The sequence below is a fragment of the Rhea pennata genome, chromosome 1, assembly GCF_028389875.1.
Source record: "Rhea pennata isolate bPtePen1 chromosome 1, bPtePen1.pri, whole genome shotgun sequence".
Lineage (NCBI taxonomy): Eukaryota > Metazoa > Chordata > Aves > Rheiformes > Rheidae > Rhea > Rhea pennata.
In genome coordinates this window covers 196,893,970-196,914,780 of record NC_084663.1, presented here as the reverse complement: position 1 = coordinate 196,914,780, position 20,811 = coordinate 196,893,970, and the positions used below count along the sequence as shown (strand labels likewise).

At 39.0% G+C, this 20,811-nt stretch overlaps 2 protein-coding genes across 2 annotated transcripts; one reads left to right on the top strand and one right to left on the bottom strand.

Moving 5' to 3' along the window:
* SKA3 (spindle and kinetochore associated complex subunit 3) lies at positions 1-15,048 on the bottom strand. Its single transcript, XM_062577315.1, has 9 exons — positions 14,946-15,048; positions 9,439-9,503; positions 8,371-8,536; positions 6,474-6,885; positions 2,621-2,721; positions 1,720-1,904; positions 1,311-1,523; positions 998-1,116; positions 1-94 (listed from the first exon to the last, which is right to left on the bottom strand). Exons 1-9 carry the CDS (start codon positions 15,046-15,048, stop codon positions 61-63), a joined length of 1,398 nt encoding a protein of 465 aa, XP_062433299.1. The 3' UTR covers positions 1-60.
* A 203-nt stretch (positions 15,049-15,251) lies between these two features.
* Positions 15,252-17,075, top strand: MRPL57 (mitochondrial ribosomal protein L57). Its single transcript, XM_062577301.1, has 2 exons — positions 15,252-15,324; positions 16,358-17,075. Exon 2 carries the CDS (start codon positions 16,363-16,365, stop codon positions 16,672-16,674), a length of 312 nt encoding a protein of 103 aa, XP_062433285.1. The 5' UTR covers positions 15,252-15,324; positions 16,358-16,362; the 3' UTR covers positions 16,675-17,075.
* The last annotated feature ends 3,736 nt before the right edge of the window (positions 17,076-20,811 follow it).

The following is a 20,811-nucleotide window of genomic DNA, read 5'->3' as shown; positions in this document are numbered from 1 at the left end:
ACAATTCAGTCATAAGCTCCATGAGTGTAAAACAGGCTCAGCATCATCTCCAGCTTGTTTTCAAATATTTGGCTTGATAAATGCAGGATATCCTCTGCAAATATATACAGAAGAGTCATAAATTTAACACCTCAATCATATTTTGAATTAACAGAATAAACAAACTTTGAAAACCTGTTTTTAGTGTCTTGTCTGACAAGAAAAAAGTGTCAGCTAAATAAAGAGTTTTATTCTATTTGTTTTTTTCAAATGGATTCCAACTCCAGGCAAATGTAGATATCTAACTTTTTGCCTTCTCATTTTAGGTTGTTGTGATTATTACGGAAATGCACACACTTTCCTTGTACCTCTTACCCAAATAATCAGAACCAAAGCCAAGTTTAACAGATAGTCAACAAGCGCAATATACATTACAACAAATCAGGAATGTCAGTGTGTGTGAAGTATCCACTTGATCAAATTGTCACAAAATACTCAATCCTGTAGTTTTTTTTTTAATGTATTTTCCATTATTCAAAGATTATTCATACTTACTGTAGGCTAATTTCATCTCACATATTGTTTATAAAGTATTGGTTTTGCATTTCAAAGAACTTAGTATTTGTTAAAATGACCATGTAATTCACTGCACCATTTAGGTAGTTTTCCCCCGCTCCTTAGTCTAATTATTCAAATTTAATCAGAAAAAGAGCTTAAGGCGCTCACTGGGGCTTTGATTCACAAAAAGCAAAATATGCCTACAGTTTAAACAGTAAAATTCTATCTTCATTTGATTTTTTTTTAAACTTGAGAAGATTCAGACACAATCAATTATAGTATTTATTCTTTACAATAAAGGCAGTCAGATAGCATGCCAAGAATTGATTATTTAGTCATTCCAGAATTATTTTGGCAACTGAAGAATGAATGACTGCATGAATTTCTAAAGTGCATTAAAATGCTTCCATAACTCCTCCAAACTCAATTACAGGGCCACAGTCTTAAAATTTAACCATACCTGTTTTCTTTGTTGCAATAATCTGTGATACCAATTTCAAATCTTGTAGTATTTCCTGTTTTGGTCTCCATCTTCCTGGCTTTAGAAGAGTCTATTTTTTGATTATACTTTGAAAGAATCTACAGCAAACATTGAGAAGTATAAAGGAGGATAAAAATAATTATCTAGGGAATCAAAACAGGATTATGATTGCTACTTAGTTGAAAATGCAAGACAGAACTCTTTGAAGAACAAAAAATGATAAGAAATAATATCAAAGCAGTAATATTAAAAGGGCTTAAGATTGTTGCAAAACAAAACAAAACTAACTTACCTGTAGAATGTCTTCTGGTATTCTGGTTATTTCTGGTGGTGGAGGAGTACGAATTAAATGCTCATAGTCCTTTATTTTGGGAGGAGAAGGGTCTTCAAAATGTTTAAGATATTCATCAGAGCTTACAGCAGACGGAATGCTATCTTCTATGTATAGCTTATTTGTTGCATCATTTTCTGTCACTGATTCAGTCTTTTCCCCCTGCTTTACATGCTGCACAAGAATTTTTAAATACTTTCAGTTATTTTACTGAAGTATTTATTAAATATTCTTACAAGATTGCCATTAGAAACATCTTCTACAATGACATAAGAAAAAGTTGTATGGGAAAAGAATCCCAATCTGACATTTAAAAAACTCTTTAATTATACTAAAAACATGTTAAAAAGTATAGTTATTTGTTATTTACTACCTTAGTTTCTATTTTTAGCCATCTTGTTTCAAAATCTGGAAGTTGCGGTGTTCCTGTATGAGTAGGAAGAAGTACTTCATTTGTCTCTGGTGATTCTGATAATATTGTACCATCTGTTCTGGAAGGGATTTTCACACCCGGTGTACAGAATACAGGTATCAGAGGAGAAGCCATACAATCAGCTGCTGTTTGTACAAAAAAAATGTATTAGTTTTCCATAGATGTATTTACTTATACTACAACACCTGTATCATTTTAGCTGATAATAAAGAAACATCCAAATTACATACAAATTACTCTCTAAAAGCAACAAAAGCAAGCAACAAAAATCTAGTCTGACTATTGAACATAATCAAAAAAGCCCAGCTTAAATCAACGTTTTAGTTTTCGTATATACAGTTGTCAACATGTTTGTTTTGAGATCTTCACTTATTTTTAAGAGAATATTACATCTCCCCTCCAAGAAATTGTAGCGCTTTTCTTGAAAGACTTAAGTTAGTCTGGTTAATCTCTTTTGAAGTAGTTTCTTTCCTATTCTTTTAAGTTCCCAGCTTTAAACAGATCTAATGAGCATTCCTGGGGGGGGGGGGAATACTAAATTGGCATAATAGCATTTTTATTATAAATGAGGAAAAGTTGCATTTACAAAGTGACTAATCCCTCTGCATAGGTCTAGATGGATATTAGTAGAAGAATAAACAGAGATTTATACTGAGTGAAAAGACTTTCCACAGAAGCCATCAACTTTTGTACCTATTGATTTTCTGAACATTTAGTATCCAAATAATAACCAGGCCTGAATTAACAATCTATAATAAATACAGTCTAAAAAGTGTTAACAAATGAAGTATGTAAAAACTGCTTGTGTATATTTATTTTTTTAAAAAAATTAACTTACCATTCCCATCAGTCTCTTTTGGTTTTGGCCCTGGAGTAACCATGATTTCCCTGGATGTCATTTCTGCTACATTCACCTCATGATCCTCTTTCTTAGACAAGCTGAAGTGAAATGTCAAAACCCACAATTAACTCCCAAGTAGTATGAAGAAATCACAGTTAAAGGAATACTGGCAACTTAATCACTGTGACAGCATTTGTCAATCAACTTGCACGTCTACATTATTTTCTTCAAATAATTTATGATTTCCAATTCTACTGCTGCAATTTGTAGCAAGTAAATGTTGCGGTCCATCCATGTTATCAAATACCCAAAGAGAATATAATCCAGGGCATTAAATAAATAAGCAGTTCAAGCTCAATTTTCTTGTCCCAGATGCTCAGATCTTCATTACAGAGACAGTCTATTTTATTCTGAATTGCCTGTTGCTGGCAAAATTCTAATCAAGTAGAGAAGACTGACAAAGCTAATCAGTGGAAAAATCTCATCTTATGGTGACTGGTTTTCACAAGTGTTTCACACCTCTAATCATCACAGGAACTCTAGCTCTTTACGGGAATTTTCTTGACTGGGCCACAGATATTACTAAGTGGCTAAGCTGAAAACACAGACCTGTTTGTCTAACCTTTCTGTCATAGATAACCAATATGCTACTGACAGAAGAAACAAAAGTAAAAATTTACTTTTGTCTGAAGATCAACTCTCTCATAAGACCCATATCAAGTCATTTAATATTCTGGGTGGGGGGGGTTGGCTCTAGACTTACTAACGTTATTTTGAACACTAAAAATATTTTTATTCAATTTCAAGTTTAAATAAGATTACTCATGCTAATCACTAGCCAGAATGAAAAAAATATTCATAGAATCATAGAATCAGTAAGGTTGGAAGGGACCTCTGGAGATCATCTAGTCCAACCTCCCTGCTCAGCAGGGTCACCTAGAGCATGGTAGACAGGGTTGCATCCAGGCAGGCCTTGAAGAGCTCCAGAGAAGGAGACTCCACCACCTCTCTGGGCAACCTGGTCCAGTGCTCTGTCACTCTCACGGTGAAGAAATTCCTCCTCATGATCAGGCAGAACTGCCTGCGCTTCAATTTCTGCCCATTGCCTCTTGTCCTGTCACGCAGGACAACTGAAAAGAGTTTGTCCTCGTCCCCTTGACACCCTCCCTTCAGGTACTTGTACACATTGATAAGATCCCATACCACTTGCACAAAATCTGAAACTGAAAACTGAATTCTGAATAAAATTTCATGTCCAATATATTCTAGTAGAAGAAAGATGCATGTAGACAGTTCAGAGATATTGGCAGGCAAAAAGTGAAAGCTTTACTTAAACTCTACACAGAAGCATGTATAAGAAACATTTTAATATTTAAAAGATTATCTGAACCATGAGAACCAGATTTGAACCTCCTTTACAAGAAGCCTAAACTGAAAAGAAAATCTGTTTAAAGCTGTATATTTTATTTAAAAGATCACACCTTGAATTTTGAAGTGCTACTTTTTTCTTTTCTTTCTTCTTCTTCTTCTTTTTTTTTTTTTTAAATTAATGAGTTAGGGAAAAACATTTCACTTTTCAGGATAGTTTTTTCTTTGGAAATATTATAAAATATAAAGTATTTTATTGTTTTTAGTTTTAATAGGTAAAAGAGTAAGTATTACAATAAGTACTTCTGTGCAGACACTTTTCTTTTTTCTTTCCTACTTACTTCTAGTTTCAGTTTTGTAGTAGGTGTGCACCAAATATTCTCTTCACTCACTTCAAAACAGAAAAACTAAAAATAAGCAACTGGCAGAGATGAGATTGCTAATTTTTAAAGGACTCTGGGATGATTTTCAAAGTGTTCTTCACACAATGATGATAGGCAGATTTTAGCTGGTATGAGACCTAGGTGGCACAAGCAAGGGACACGAAAGGCCAGGAGTGTCTCCAAGAAAGTCAGTGTTGTTCTCCATCTTTGTACGTAGAAGCTGCAGATATAAGGCTACCTCACTTGTTCTAGGTTTTATGCCTGTCTGATCCTCTGGGAACAGACTCCACCCATTACCTGGGGTGGGGTGTATGTGGGGGGGGAAACAAAAAAACAGCTAATCTTCACTTTTTGCTGCCCGTTCAACGAGCTGTATCCTCTCACTAAGAGGTAGGATGAGTGCTTTTTGGAGGCAACAAGCCCCTAAATCATTTCAATGTTTCAGATCAGCTGTAAGCTAACACTACAAAAAGCTGAAAGACAAACAAAGCAAGTAAATAGGCGAAAACTTTGTTAAACTGCTTTCAACACTTACGCCTTCCTGACACCACCACTCACACAGGGCCCTAATTCTGAATCAGGGTGTACCTTTATTCATAGTTATTTTTTGTGTGTCCACCTGTTTTGGTGATCAACAATGATGATGTGATAAAGAGCACTCATGTTGTATTTAATACTCCATAGAATTTTAACATTGTTATTCGGGGTATGGAAAACCGCTAGTGTGGTTTTGTACTGTTTATAAGCATATCTAGTCTAATCATTTCACTAGAAACCACAGAAATGGAATCTAAATTTGTGATGTATCCATGCACATACTGTGGCTACAGTTAAAGCTGAAGATCATATTTAAGAGAGCTATCGTTAAATAAGAAACCAGTAAAAGACATGTAAAAAATTATGGATATCAAAAGATCTTTAATTGTGCAATAAACTGAAATTATTTTTAGAGTATTCTCTGAGATGGATCAATTCTGTATTAGTGTATTTCAAGATTCATTCAGTTTCCCTGTTATTACAAATTCAAAACTATAAAGCATTATAAACGTCATGGAACTTACCTAACTATTCAGAAATCTCAAAGACTATTTTAAAAGAAAATCCACTTTTTCATTTTACATTTTTAAAAAATAATTTCAGTGAGATTTAAAAAGAGAATGACACTCAAAGTTTATCCACTGTGAAAAGTTAGATCCTAAAGAGGTAGAAACGACCAAACTTGGCAAGGCTCAGAAGATTTTCCCATCACAGTATCTGTACTGCAACTATCAGAGTTTTTGTGTGGTTTTTTTTTTTTTTTTTTGATAAATGTAGAATGATTATTTCCACATATCATTTTCAATATGCTTCTTTTCTGCTAAATTTCTCTAAACCCAAGTATTAAGCTGCAAAATAGTCGGTTTCTCTTAAATAGTGTCAACTTTTATAGTTGAGTGTATTTCTAATAGTAATTTGAAAAACATTATCTATTTATTTTCACATTACCTTAGAAGCATAGAAAAATATTTCTGCTGTTAAGGTGTTCTAGCCCTTACTGCTGCAATGATTAAAAGCCTTTCTCTAATTTTCATTAGAGCAGTGAAAATCTGAAACAGTCTTTTCAACAAAAGTAAACTGACTAGAGCAAAAAGAACTTGTAAGGTGGTTTTGGACAATGTAAGAGAGAAGACAATGTATTTCTACAGTAAGGCATGTAACTGAATGCCTCAGAACTTTCTTCTAGTGCTAAAGTTTTATAACTTTCAAAAAAAATAAATCTGAGAGTAGGGAAAGCAAAGGATGATAGATACGATTTGCATTTCTCCAGTTTAAATAAATTGTGTATGGGAGATTTTTAGGACAGTACAAGTGAAGGGAGTGAGTATACCCAAGATGTGTATCATGGTAGTATTTGGCACTGCAATCAGGATTTGAAAAGATATGCAGAGAATTGGATATAAACACAGAACTACCTGATTAGAAGGTAGTAACAACAACAACAAAATCATGTTTGCAGAAGAGGAAATAAAAAGGCAAATGCAACAAGAAATTAGCATAGCAAGAAGAAACTACAGAAAATTTAGGAGAGAAAAAAAATTAAACTTAAATAATTTACTTACTTTTTGCTTGTCTGAGCAGTTTTATGAATAAGCGCCATTGTATAATCTTCATTCATACACATGGTATGTTCACTAATGCCAAAATGTTCAAGTTTTGGTGTTAAACACTCATAGTCATCCATCCTTAGCATACATTTTGGTGTTTTGGGCAAAATAGAGGGGGGCTCTGTTTTTAGGGGAGTCCTGCTTTTTGAATTTTCTTGATGTGCATTCATTGTACTCCAAGACCTGGAGAAAGCATATTGTGAAAGACCAAAATCAGAAAGTTGGGGGTTACGCAGAGGGTCTCTGGGGACCAGTGGCTTCTCAGTACAAGCAGGAAGATGAGACGCATCATCTACTTTTTCTTGATCAGATTTATTCTGGACAGACACATTTGATTGACTGTTAATTTCCTCCTCTTCTTCCTCATCTATTTGACAAGAGTTAATGAAAATAATAAAAAAAGTCAAATATCTCAATTTTAGGAATTTATACTATAAATATGGAGCTTCCTCCCCTCTCCCCAGGGCAATACTCAAAATTTTTGATTCCTTGATTATAGTATAAAGTAGATTCCTTCTTTCATTTTAAAGTGCTGAAACTGAAGTTAGAACTGATATCAAAAGCTCAAATTGGACTAACTTATATTTATAACATAGGTTACACATTAAATTCATTTCCATCTATTGGTGAATATTATTTCTAGAAAGAGATGAAACTGAAAATTGTATACAAGTCCATTTTTAGTAGAATTCACCTCACTGAACGGAATAGGCAGCAAGTGCTGATCTTAAACATAAATGTTTTTCTCATTTCTATTTCAGTGCAAGACTATAAATTTATTTAAAAAGTACAACATAAATGGCATTGAAAACAAATTTTATATACATATATACATACACATATGAAAACGGTTTTTGAGAAAGAGTAAAGGTTATATATAATACTAGAATGCTCATTCCTCTGAAAAATAGTAGTGAAGTGGTGAAGAAGTTAAGAAGCAGCAACTAAAAGTGCCTGAAAACAACTGTTTTTAAATAACCAGAAGAGCCCACTGTAGAAATTATATATATTAAAAAAAAATGTAATTCATACATTGTTGTAGCTAGACACACTTAAACAGGCCAAAACATTTGTGAATTCCTGTGCAATAAAAGCAGGGAAATAAAAGCTATTTAAAATAATGACAGAGGTAGTATCTTCTTATATATATAGGTATTATGTAAACACATACATATAGCTGAAAAATATATCTTGAAAAAGTTAACCCTGTAGCTCTATTTGTAGTCTTCATTAAAAGTGGACAAAGAAAGGGAAAATATAAATTAGAGCACTCTGCTTACAGCTATATCTTTGTGAAATACTTGTAACAGCTTAACTCTCAGGTGAATATGGTCCATGGGCACAATTTTGTTTTGTGTTGTTACTGGATAACACTCAGGTGACGGTTAAGGCATGCCCTGACAAAGGCATCTTAAAGACTGCTTGGGCCCTCAAGTCAGCCAGTAGTATCCGTACTACAGTATGGACACTTACAGACAGTAATATTTTGGACTCCTTTGACTCAACTGGTGTTTTCACACTGGAAAGATAGTACTTTATAACTGGATTATATGGATTCCCTCCTCCCAATGACCAAGCTACTAGAGCTTCATGGGTTACCGTGCATTATCTAAGCCCTATGTGTGTTTGTCTTATCCCACTTATGATACAAAATATATAAACCATTGTAAGAGAAATTTTAAGTTAATGTTAATGGAGTAACTATATATGAATATGAACTAATTTAGATAGATCTATCATAGTCTCACACACAAAAAGCTGAAACAGGGTAATTCTCTGAGTTATTAAAACATATTTGCTAACATCTTTTCTAAACATACATATTACCCAAGACAAAAAAAAAGTGTATTACCTGTGGAGTCTTTGACAGGTGGTTTATAGCCATATTTCTGGAACACTTCTCTTATTTTTCCAAGATCTGCTGCATTTCTTTGCATCAGTATTTCACTCGCCTTCATAAAGTCATGAATTTCTTGCCTTTCAGAGCAACTCTTAGTAAGACTGGTGTTAACATCTCCCTTTAGAGGTGGGGGAAGACAGAGATATGTGTTTTCAAATCACCACCAGGAAGTTCTTTATGCATGAAATTTTTTGAGAATAGCTACTTCAGTAGAACTTCAATTCATATGAGGATAGGGAGGAAAATTTAGGTCTTGTCTATACCTGAAAACTAGGTTACAAAGTATCAGGAACATATAAGGCATGATTATACAAAAGTTTATAGAAGTTAAACTAAGAGAACAGTTCACAGTGAAACTACTTGTTAGTAACCTCTCAAAAATATGTATTTTTACTCCATTAAAAAAAGACATAACTTACATAATTATTTTGGATTTTTCGCTACTTGGGCACAAGGAATTAGTGGAGACAGATGACAAACCCCAAATAGATACCCTAACTTCTCTCTCAGTTACACGTACTGATGCCCATTCTTCTGGCTTACACTTCGTACTTCAATTAATAACAAAAAACAGAGAGCATTCTTCATAAGTTTGGCTGAAGGTACAGAACTTTCTGTGAAGATTTGCTTTATTCTAAATGCTAGCCATTGAACTAACACAGGTATAATTCTTCTCTAGAGAACAGCTGCTCCTGAATCCTGGTCCCCTAAACTTATGAACTGGGACAGCTACAGTTTCCTCGTCACCTTCACCTCCTCCTTACCTGAGCAGTGATAACACTGATTGCAAACTACCAAGTGCAGCTAAATGTACTGCAAGTGACACAAAACTTTCTTGGGCACTGCCCCATACTTTCAGAAGCATTTTGAGGATTTATAGATAAACAAATAAAAAATAGGGTCAGAATTGTTGACTACCAAAATTGCATAGTGGCATACTGTTTGAAGTATAACTATAAATTTATGGAACTCCTCTCCTCCCAATGGTTTTTCAAGGAAGCAAGCAACTTAAGACATTACCTTCAAAGTCCTGACTTCACAATGCAGGTCGTGTAAGACTCTTACTGGAGATTCATCTTCATAGTCTGATATGCACATTCACATAAAAAAAGGTTTGGAAAAAAAAGGAGCATTTGTATTTTAGCATACAAGTACATACTACTTCAGTGTGTAATCTTCTAGTCATATGATAAAGATGGAAAGTCAAGATGGAGAAAATGAAGATGAACTAGCTTATACTGTATCAGGTACCTTGTACAGCAGTAGACTGCAATTTGCACAGGATATTAAATACACAGTCAAAACTGCATAGACTTCCATTTTACTGTCCCAGCTAATACTGTAAAAAGTAATATATGTCAGATATTGCTACAATAGGTAGGGGCCAAGACAGTAAAGGATTATGTATGCTAAATTCTAATGCATTAAAGAGTTTGAATTTGATTTTATTTTTTTTTAAAAAGGGGGGGGGAGTGATAAAAACACTCCTGAAATTTATTAGCAAAAAGCTCAGTCCTCCTGACTTATTTGCATGCAGGCAGATACTAGTATTATACACTCAAACATGCAGCAGTCAAAAGCAGACATTACTTATTTCACTAGAAAACAAGGTTAATGCAAATAAGTAAAATAGAAGAGAAAAACATCTATGTGACAAGATATAGCAAAGCAAAGACAAGAAAATATACAGTGATAAATCCAATCTTGCTACAACTCTCCTGTAACACAGTCCTCCACACAGTTGAGGACTATCATTAGAGCCTCCTCAGATGCCTTTTTTCCAGATTGAAAAAGCCCAGTCTCCTCACCATCCCCTCATATCTCATGAGCTCCAACCCCACAAACATTGTGGCCTGCCCTCTCTGGACCCACGGCAGCCTGTGCATACCTTCTTGTTCTGGAAGGACCCAGACCCAGATACTCTATTCTGGACACAGCCTCACTAGTGCCAGGTAGAAGAGAATAACAGTTTTGCTCTAACTGCTGCTAGCATCTCGCTAATGCAGCCCTCTGTGGTTATCCCAAGTTAGGTTATTCCTCCCTGAGTGCAGGACTCTGCACTTGCCCTTGTTGAACCTCAGGAGGTTCCTCTCCACCCTACTCTCCAGCCTGTCCAGGTCTCTCTGAATGGCAGCACAGCCCTCAGGTGTGTCAGCCACTCCTCCAGCTTGGTATCACCAGCAAACTTGCTGAGGAGGCACTCTGTCCCCTCATCCAGGTCAGTGATGAGTAAGTTGACCAGTACTGAGCCCTGGGGAACTCCACTAGCCACAGACCTCCAACAGAACTCCACACCAGTGATGACAACCCTCTGAGCTCTGCCTTTCAGACAGTTCTCAATCCACCTCACTGTTCACTCATCTAACCCACACTTCCTGAGCTTGCCCAGGAGGATGTTAAGGGAGATGGTGTCAAAAGCTTTGCTGAAATCAAGGCAGACAACATCGACTGCTCTCTCCTCATCCATCCATCCATCTAGTCATGCCATCAGAGAAGGCTATCAGATTGGTTAAGCAGAATTTCCCCTTGTTGAATCCATGCTGACTACTCCTGATCACGTTCTTTTCCTCCATATGTCTGGAGATGACATCCAGGATGAGCTGTTCCATCACCTTTCCAGGGATGGAGGTGAGGCTGACCAGCCTGTAGTTGCCTGGGTCCTCCTTCTTGCCCTTTTTGAAGACTGGAGTGACCCTGGCTTTCTTCCAGTCCTCAGGCTCCTCTCCTGTTCTGCATGACCTTTCCAAGGTGATGGAGAGTGGCTTAGCAATAACATCCACCAGCTCCCTCAGCACTTGTGGGTGCCTCTCACTGAGGCCCACAGATTTGTGGGTGTCAAGTTTGCCTAGAATATCTCTAATCCTATGCTCCTCAACCAAAAGAAAGTCTTCCTTTCTCCAGACTTTCTCTCATGTGTGTCTCCAGGCTTTAGGATTCCTGAGGGCTGCCCTTAGCAGTAAAGACTGAAGTGAAGAAGGCATTCAGTAACTCCACCTTCTCTGGATCCCTTGTCACCAGGGCACCTACTCTGTTCAGCAGTGGGCCCACGTTTTCCCTAGTCCTTCTCTTGCTACTAATGTATTTGAGAAAGCCCTTCTTGTTGTCCTTGACATCCCTTGACACATTTAATTCCAAATGGCCTTGGCCCTTCTCATCACATTCCCGCATACTCTGATAGTGTTCTTATATTCCTCCCAAGTGGCTTGTCCCTTTTCCACACTCTGTGTACTTCTTCTGTTGGAGTTTTGCCAGGAGCTCCTTGTTCATCCATGCATGTCTCCTGCCCCCTCTGCTCGACTTCTTACTCATAGGGATGCACCTATCTTGAACTTGGAGGAAGTGAACCTTGAATACTGACCAGCTCTCTTGCCCCCCCCCCCCCCAGCTTCCTTCTATGGCCCTAACCCATGGAATTCCTCCAAGTAGTTCCTTGAGGAGGCCAAAGTTTGCTCTCCTGAAGTCCAGGGTTATGATCCCACTTATTGTCTTGCTTCCTCCATGCAGGATCTTGAACTCCACCATCTCATGGTCACTGCAGCCAAGGCTGCCCCCAACCTTCACATCTCCAACTAGTCCTTCCTTGTTAGCTACAGAAGCACACCTCTCCTCACTGGCTCTTTCATCACCTGTGTCAAAACATCATTGATGCACTGCAGAAGTCTCCTGGACTGTTTGTGCCTAGCTGTGTTGTCCTTCCAGCAGATATCAAGGTGCTTCAAGTCCCCCAGGAGAACCAGGGCCTGTGATTGTGAGGCTACTTCCAGCTGTCTGTAGAAGGCCTGACTTCCTCTTTCTGGTCAGGTGGCCTGTAGACACCCACAGCAGTGTCTCCTGTGTTAGGCTACCCTTTAATCCTTACCCATAAGCTCTCTCTTCATCTGCACCTAGGTAGAGCTTGATGCATTCCAGTTGCTCTCTCACATAAAGAGCAACTCCACCACCTCACCCTCCTGGCCTGTCTTTCCTAAAAAGCATGTAGCCATCCATGATAGTATCCCAGTCATGCGACCTATCCCATCATGTCTCTGTAGCTGCAATAAGATCATGACCCTGTGACAGCACACAGATCTCCCATTCTTCTTGTTTATTCCCCATGCTGCGTGTGTTGGTGTACAGGCATTTCCAAGAGGTAGTTGTGCATGGAGGTTTCCCAGGAGAGGTGTAAGAGATCCCCCGCAGTGATGTCTTGTGTGTACTTCCTTGGCTGCATGCACCCGCTGGAGGTATTTCAACTTGAACTATGTTCTGCTGACTATACTGTCTCTATCCCTTCCCCCATCTTTCCTAGTTCAAAGCACTCCTTAACAGGTTGGCTGACCTATTGGCAAAGACACATGTGCCCCACTGTGAGGTGGATCCCATCTCTCCCTATCAGCTGATGATCTTCAAACAGGGTCCCATGGCTGTAGAAACCAAAACCTTGTTGCCATCACCAGCAACGCAGCCTGCTGTTAACTTGGAAAATCCATCTACTCTTCCTCTCATCCTTCTCGCTCACTGGCAGGATGGAGAGAATGAAATTAGCTCAAATTATTTTTACATTCTGCCCTCCTATTTTTAGGAAGTGCTATTTGGGGTATTCTCCAGCTCCTTATGCCCTACAAGAATAATATCAGAAACAAGGAGACTCAAGTTGAGAAAGAAACACGTGGTTGTTCACTAACAATTGTGCAGAATGAAGGCATCCCAGAAAACTGTCCCTGTCAGGTGGTGGTAGAGCACAGCAGTCACCATTGCCACAAAAGAAACTCAGTTTCTCAGTGGATTAATGGATTTCCTTCAGGCTGCTATTATTCATTACATGTATATATTATGCCTCTTCCTCTAAGCCCCCAGAAATTTCCCTTCCCATTTTGAGAGGGATACACTACCTCAACAAGCTCCTAAACCATGATATATGAAGAATTCATTAGTCATACAAAAACATTCTTATTTGCAATTACTGTAATTTATCTGTAAAGGCAGCTAAAATGCATTATTTTAGCAGTAATGAGAAAATACAGTGTGATTATAAAGTCAAACATGTCTTCTCCAGTTTTAAAATGCAGGACAGGAATTAATAAATAACCTACAAAAAGGTAGTATACACTATGGAGATTCTCACCCCCAAGAGAACAGCAGCTGTCCAGCTGGGAGAGCAGCGCATTAGAATATACTCTCAATATTCTAACAGGAGAGCAGTGAGAATTCTCTGGATTTCATCTCTCCTTTTCCTTCTTCTCTCCTGAATTTATCCTCCTCTCTGGAAGCAACCTCAGAACAGGAGTACAACAAACAAGGCCAAAAGCTGGGATTTGTGTGCATCGTGCCCTGGGTACATTGTGGCTGGGTAAAAACTTCTCCTTATTCCTCTTTCTTCTGTGCAACAGAATGCCAAGAAAGGCGTAATTTCTCTGCCAAACGAATCCATATCACAATCAGGACTGAGCTTGTTTTTCTTTGGAGCAGTCAGACCTAACCAGCTAAGGAGGCAAGAGAGATGTGTGCTCTTTCTTAGACAATATCTGTTTAAGGAGACAGACAGAAGCCCTGGAATGCAGGACCATTTGTGAGTTGCGCAGGGAGCTGATTACAAAGCAAATTCAGAGATAAAAAACAAGAGGAACAGAGAGGAGGAAAGAGAAAATGTCTTTTTTAGTCAGATGTGATCAGCATTAGTTTTATTTGATATCTAAGGTTCCACCGAAGAACATAAAACTAAGTGCAAAGGTGTGTGGGATTGCCAAGAAATAATAAGTATATCTGTACACTAAAGGGAAAAATCCAAACTATTGCAGGAAGAAAATTCAAACCAACAAAGAAACAAATAACAGATCTATTACAAATGGCTCTAAGATGCACCAAAATCCTAACAACTTGGTATTTGCACCTGCGCTGTTACACATACTTGGTGAAGCATTCTTCCACCTCTAGCATCTGCCAGACTACACCTTTTTCCCCCCTCCTTCAAACCTCTTTACAAAGTCTACTTTGATAAACGTTTGATAAAGCTCGATCATGCTCTAAAAGTAGCGATCATCACGCTAACCACTGTTTCAGTATTTGCCTGTAATCCCCTACTTCTTGCTCAAGGATATATAATCTTTGTCAGAGAAGCTCCGCCTCGGCCCCGCACCGCACTCGGCAGATCCTCAGCCCCTGATTACTGACGCCCCAATAATTCAAGCTGATAGGGACTGTTCAAGGGATGGACAGCGTGCAAGTAAAATAACAGACAATGATGGGACTACTAAGAAGTGTGGAGAAGACACCTTAGCGTAATAACACACAATGCTTTTAGCGTTCCTAACTGCAACGCGAAGGAACGAGATGAAACAGGTTTTAAAATCAAGCGTGCAGAGGGCTGAAGCACTACTCCCCTCCTCCCCCTTGTAGGAGGGCTACAAAGTGCTTCGGAACTACCGCTTTGCTCGCTGCGTAGAGGCAGAGGCACGACAAAACGCAGCGCGGGATTTACAGCCGTGCCAGGAGCGAGAGACGGCGGCGCCTGGGGGGAGAGCGGGAGGCGAGGCGGGAGCGGCGCTTACCCGGCTCCTCCCCGTGCAGAGCCCGCTCGAGCTGCTTCGCCTCCTTCTCCAGCGTGAGGGCTAGAGCGCGCAGCTTCCCGAAGAAGCCCCTCGAAACGTCCATCGCTCGCGGAGAAGGCAGGCAGCAGGGAGACCGGGACGGGGAACGGCGCCCGCCGCTGGGGGCTGCGCCTGCGAGCGGCCGTTAACGGCTGCGCGAGAATCGGGGCGCTGCCGCCACCAGCTTCGAACCAGCGCGCACCTCGCACCCCATTGGGCGCCGCGAGGCCCCGCCCGCGCTGCCGCCGGGCGCGCAGTCTCGCGAGACGGGCCCAACGGCCGCCAGTCTGAGGCGCCATCTTGTTTCGGTGTGTGGGGGTTGGAGACATTGGCGGAGCCGGTGAGTTGGCGCGGAGGGGAAGGACCCGTCAGCTGCGGGGCTTGGAGCGCTGCTGTGGCTGCGTGTCCTGTGGGCCACACTCTCCCCTGAGCCGGCAGATAGCTCCGGCGGGGGACGGGGCCGTGGGGCGAAGGGGCACGTTTCTCTTCACCCATCGGTGCGGGCCGGGCCGGGCCAGGAGGGAAGGCTGGATCCGAGGGATACCAGTGGCGGCCCGGTAGTTACCGGCAGAGCCCCGGCGTTACCTCGGATCAGGGAGCTGATCCGCGGTTGCACAGTGGGAAGTGGGAACCATGTGAGGGGGAGATGCCTTCCTGCAGCAGGAGGGCCGAATAAAGCGTTTGGTCGGTTTGACAGCTGAGACCTACGAGTTAAAGTTGTTTAAGGTGAATAAAAAGGTTAATACAGGAGCAGCTGTATTTACTGTAAAATTTAGCTTGGCCTTTCTTACCCTTTTGTCATACCTGTGGATTATGTTAGAAACTGTATTAATAATTTTTAGTTATGCTGGTTAGTATTATAATGGATATTGTCTTCTACAAGGTTTATTCCCCTAGCTCAAAAGTGAGACTGGATAGTGATACACACTAGTAAGTTTATTTAGAGAGACACTAATTGGAAACTTTCAAATATTGAGAGAAGGCCATAATGAAAACCTGTATCTAGATGAAACCAGAAATACACTTGCTTTTAACAATGCAATTATCTATTTGAAGTAATAAGGAATACAGTGAATCTTTGGGATTTTTGATAATATATGGAGGACGTGCTGTAATTTCAGTGTAAGGATAATTAAGTGAAACTCTTTGGCTAAATTAAGATTTTTTTCCTTTTCTTGTCATGTTTCTATTACGTCATTGTACTGTCCGCCGTACATGGTGGTTGGTTGGTAGCATCAGGTTCTGAACTTTAAGCTCTGTAACAGCTAGAGAAAGGCAGTAGAATAAATATGTGGAGATTTTTCTTTTTTTCCTGTTAAATCTGTAATTTGTCCCTCTATGGTAACAGGCATGTTATATCCTTCTGCTTTAAGGTATAATGTTTTTAACAATAGCATTACTCCGAAAGAGAATTCCTGGGAAACAATGGATTGGAAAATACAGGCGACCAAGAGTGGTTACCCTTTCGATGAAGCAGGCAATGATCCGAAGGTTGGAAATTGAAGCAGAGAATGAATATTGGCTGAGTCGACCTTACCTGACACGGGAACAGGAATACAATCATAATGCAGAAGAGAGACGTGCAAAATGGGAAGCTTTGAGAAGCCTGGTAACGTCCAAGTTCCCTGAGCACAGATATATCAGGGATCACCTGAACCACTTAAATGTGTCAAAAAAGTGGACATCTTGAATGACACAGTGTATTTTTATTGGACATGTGTTGCGTACTACCATAGGAGCTGTTATGTACCTGTTATGGTAGTTTATATTCAGGATAACAAAGTATGACAAAGGATGACAAATGAGACTTTTCAGAAACCTTTCCTTTGTTACGCTGTGTAAAATCTTACGTTAAAAATCGTCCTGCAAAACGGTATGTTTTCTTGTTATTGGTTCATTAACGAAAGAAGTCCTTTTCATGGCTCTCTACCATTTGCTCTACTTTTCTTGTAAAGCAGTACAAATTACCAAGTGCTGTGATGACGTGAACTAGATTTATAGCTTTGCTAATTTGTGTTTTTAAGCTAGAAGACTATACTTCCTATGCTGAAAGAGATTATCTGCTTGTACCAATAAAATGGCTGGTCATTATCCTTTCTGAAGGGGTACTTCTGTGTAAATTAATACTTGGGACCCAACTGAAGCTAATTATGTACAACTCATTTCATTAGGCTCAAGTCCAGGCAAGGATCAGTTTGAGTGGAATTACAGAGTTGTATGTGCATGAGGCTGAAGGAATAATGGAAGATTATAAAATGTTCCAGTTTTAATTCTGGGGAAATAATCTTTAAATGCAGTGTCAGTTACTGCACTCTCTTAGAGATCAATTCTGATTTAACGAGAATGCAGCTGTCTTTTCTGAGTTGCAGTTTGTTCTCTAAATAATGCGTACACCTTCCTGAAAGAATTGCCACATGGTTTTTCTTTCCTTTTTTTCCCTCTTGAGACTAAGTAACTTAGAAGATATGTCAACAGTGAGTGTAATCCTTAAGCTTGCCGCAGCTGGAGTCTAAAATCTGTGAAAGTCCTAATGCTTCACCAGCAGTTACAGAAAGCTTCCCACGTACGCAGTTTCTCCCACTGATCTAATACACATGTGCAATCTAAATACTTCTCAGAACGTTTCAGATAATTTTATTAAGTTAATGTTGCATTCATTGAAGTCAAGTGTCAAACCCATTAATATTTTATCACTTTGGAAAAGAGGGCATAAAATGGTACAACAGTTGTAATTTGGAGATGTATGAACAGGTCTCAAAACCTACATAAAACTTAGATTGCAATCTTTCAATGGTTATGAATGGCTTAATACAGTATTTGTGAAAAAGTTTACATAGGGAGAAATTGCACAGTACAATTAAAAATATGAAGGAACTTCCAGGCAATGTGACTTTATATTTAATTCCTTTATAAAAGCCCATTTTAAAAAGTTACTTCAAGTATTAAACTATAAACGGCAACATGTTTTCTTTATGCATAGCAATATTCCTATCTGCAATGTACAAAATACAGTATGTGTCATTATTACATATTTACCTTTTACACTTCAAACTTAAATACAGTTCATTAACAAGTTTACACATCACAAAAATAACTACAGTAGAACAGCTGAGACACTGTGACTAATGCAAATGTTGATGATCATTGCTGGCAAATACAAATGTAGTTGCAGAGATAAACAGATATGTTTACTTCATGTAAGTTTAAAAAGGGGGGCAAGATTTTAACAGCGGGACTGTTGCCTATTGCTGTGATATTTTTATGATTTTAAATATTTACAGTTCAGAAAGATTTAAGTTTCTTAAAATACTCAAGCTGATGCAATAGGACAAGTAAGGGAGAAACATGCTAACCAAGTAAGTTATCTAAATAGTGTAAACAGAAGGGAATTCGCATTTCACCATTAATGCTGTGGTGCCAATAAAGGTGATCTCAACAGTTTATCCCCAGCACATTTGCTTGACTGGTAAGCACGTGCTCTTAATGTCTTGTTGCAGGAGGAGAGGAAAGGAGGGGAAATCCCCTAAAACCAATGAAAGCAATCTTGTAAACATCAGACTTTACTACCTAATGGAAAGAAGATTCAAGTAATGGCTGCAGAAAACAAACAGTCAAACAACAGTTTTAATCAGCATTAAAATTAACTGCCATTTGCATTTTTCGGTATATTTCATGAAAATTTTATGATTAAGAAAAATGCATACAAAAAGCTGTCTATATATACAAAATAAATTGATAGAAATGAGTATAATAAATGTGTTCAGTATTAAATAACTATATGCAGCTGCTCTCTTTGGTGCTGTTAGGGATAGAAGATCCTCTTACTTGCACACCTAACTATATTTTAGGTATTATGAAAAAAACATTCTCTTGCTGATCTGCATTTACAGTTAAAGTAACTGCTATTTGGAGCCTCTTTGCTCACTTTCTGGTATACAAATGTGTACCAGGATCCCTCAATTATGTATGATTTTAGACAGAGTCCTGAGCATTTAGTGTGAAGTTGAAAAGGATTTTTTTTTATATAAATATGGCCAGTCATTGCTGTAGATGTAGGCAGATCTGGTTCATTTATGTCTGATCAAGTGTATACCTTGCTCTATCCGCCAGAGATGCTAATCCTTCCATTACAAGTGCTGCTTTTGTTCTCCTCTTGGGGCTCTGCTGAGCTACAATAGGACCATACTTCATGTTGTACTGAACAGATGTACTTTGAATGGGTATTATAGAAGTAACTTAAGGTATTGAACTTAACCAAAACATCAAAAACCAGGTTATTTACGATAAAAAAGAGCCACTCAAGATCAAACAGAAGGAAAATACAGTACCTCAAGAGTTTAGGCATTTAACACTCTGGAAAACTTGCCCAGTTTCTACAACTAGTGTATCAAAAGTGTCTTGGTAGCTGTGCATGGCACTGTAAAGGGGTAGGTTTAAGAAGAATTCTACCTTAACTTCCATTCAAATCACTAAGTGCCAGAACTTCCTTTAGATTTACCTTCTGAAATTTTAAGGAGAAGTTCTCAATTGAAAGCTTATTGTGTAACTAACTAGTGACATTACAAATTTAGGACAATATTCTAAGAAGTCAGTTATGACTGAGACCTATACATCTCACTCCCCCCTTCCCACAGTATATGTTAGGTAGGAGCAGCAATTATGGTTATCTAGTACAGTCTGCAGATGAATCAACTGTCGTAAGAGGGAAAAGATGTATCAGCTGAGGCTTCTGACGTGGTCTCAATTATTCTTTCCTAATTACGTATCTCCGTGCCTCATCCACAGAGGGGTTATTTTATCACCTTAAGACATCGTAATAAGCTTTCAGGAAAAAATTTCACATCGAAAACTCAGACTAGGAGGTTAAGTCATTTTGTGTGTGTAGGTGTTGTGTGCATGTGAATATTTTTGAAAGAAAAAAAATCAGAAATACCAAAGCACAATCTATAATTGCAGCCAATGTCAATTATCATACAATAACTACGGTACCTACAATACCTTTTCTGGCTTGCAATAGTAATTATTTTGAGGGATTTGAAAGCTTAAGAGCTGTTATTTCTTAGTGACAATCTCAGTACTTTCAATACTTGCTGACACAGAGGAGGTTAAACCAAGCACAAAACCAAAATATACATGACCCAGCACACTGTAACAGTCATTTTCTGAGGATGGATCTCCCTGCCCTTCTCCGCTCCTTGAACATAGGTTTTCTTTTCTCACTGCAGTAACGTGGTGCAGAGGCCTGCGCTGAAGGGACCTACTTACCGGTATGCTCCTGCTGATCCTCTGCCCCTGCTAGCAATGACTGGAAACAGTCTGCTTGCAACTCAACAGCCAAAGAGGTTTTTGTTCTCACCAAATTCATTTTTCACTCTTGGCTTGCTCCCTCTTTTTGCCTATCATACCCTTTGACAGAGCACAGAATGCCCTTGCTTACAGCTAGGGAGCTGTCAGGACAAGTACTGTAAAAGCGACAGAACTGAAGATGTCATCCTGCCTTAGATGCAGCCAGGGCTTGTAAGGGAAAGCCTATGACGGCCAGCATGCCAGTCACTGGTGGACCCTTATACAAAGTTCACTAATACAATTCCCTCAGAGGACTTAATACTGTGTCATGGTATTTCATTATATCAAACCAGGGATTCTCATCAGTTCTCTAGAAGGGTGGCCAGCATGCCAGTCACTGGTGGACCCTTACACAAAGTTCACTAATACAATTCCCTCAGAGGACTTAATACTGTGTCATGGTATTTCATTATATCAAACCAGGGATTCTCATCAGTTCTCTAGAAGGGTGTAGGTGTGAATTTGGATACTGCCTCAACAG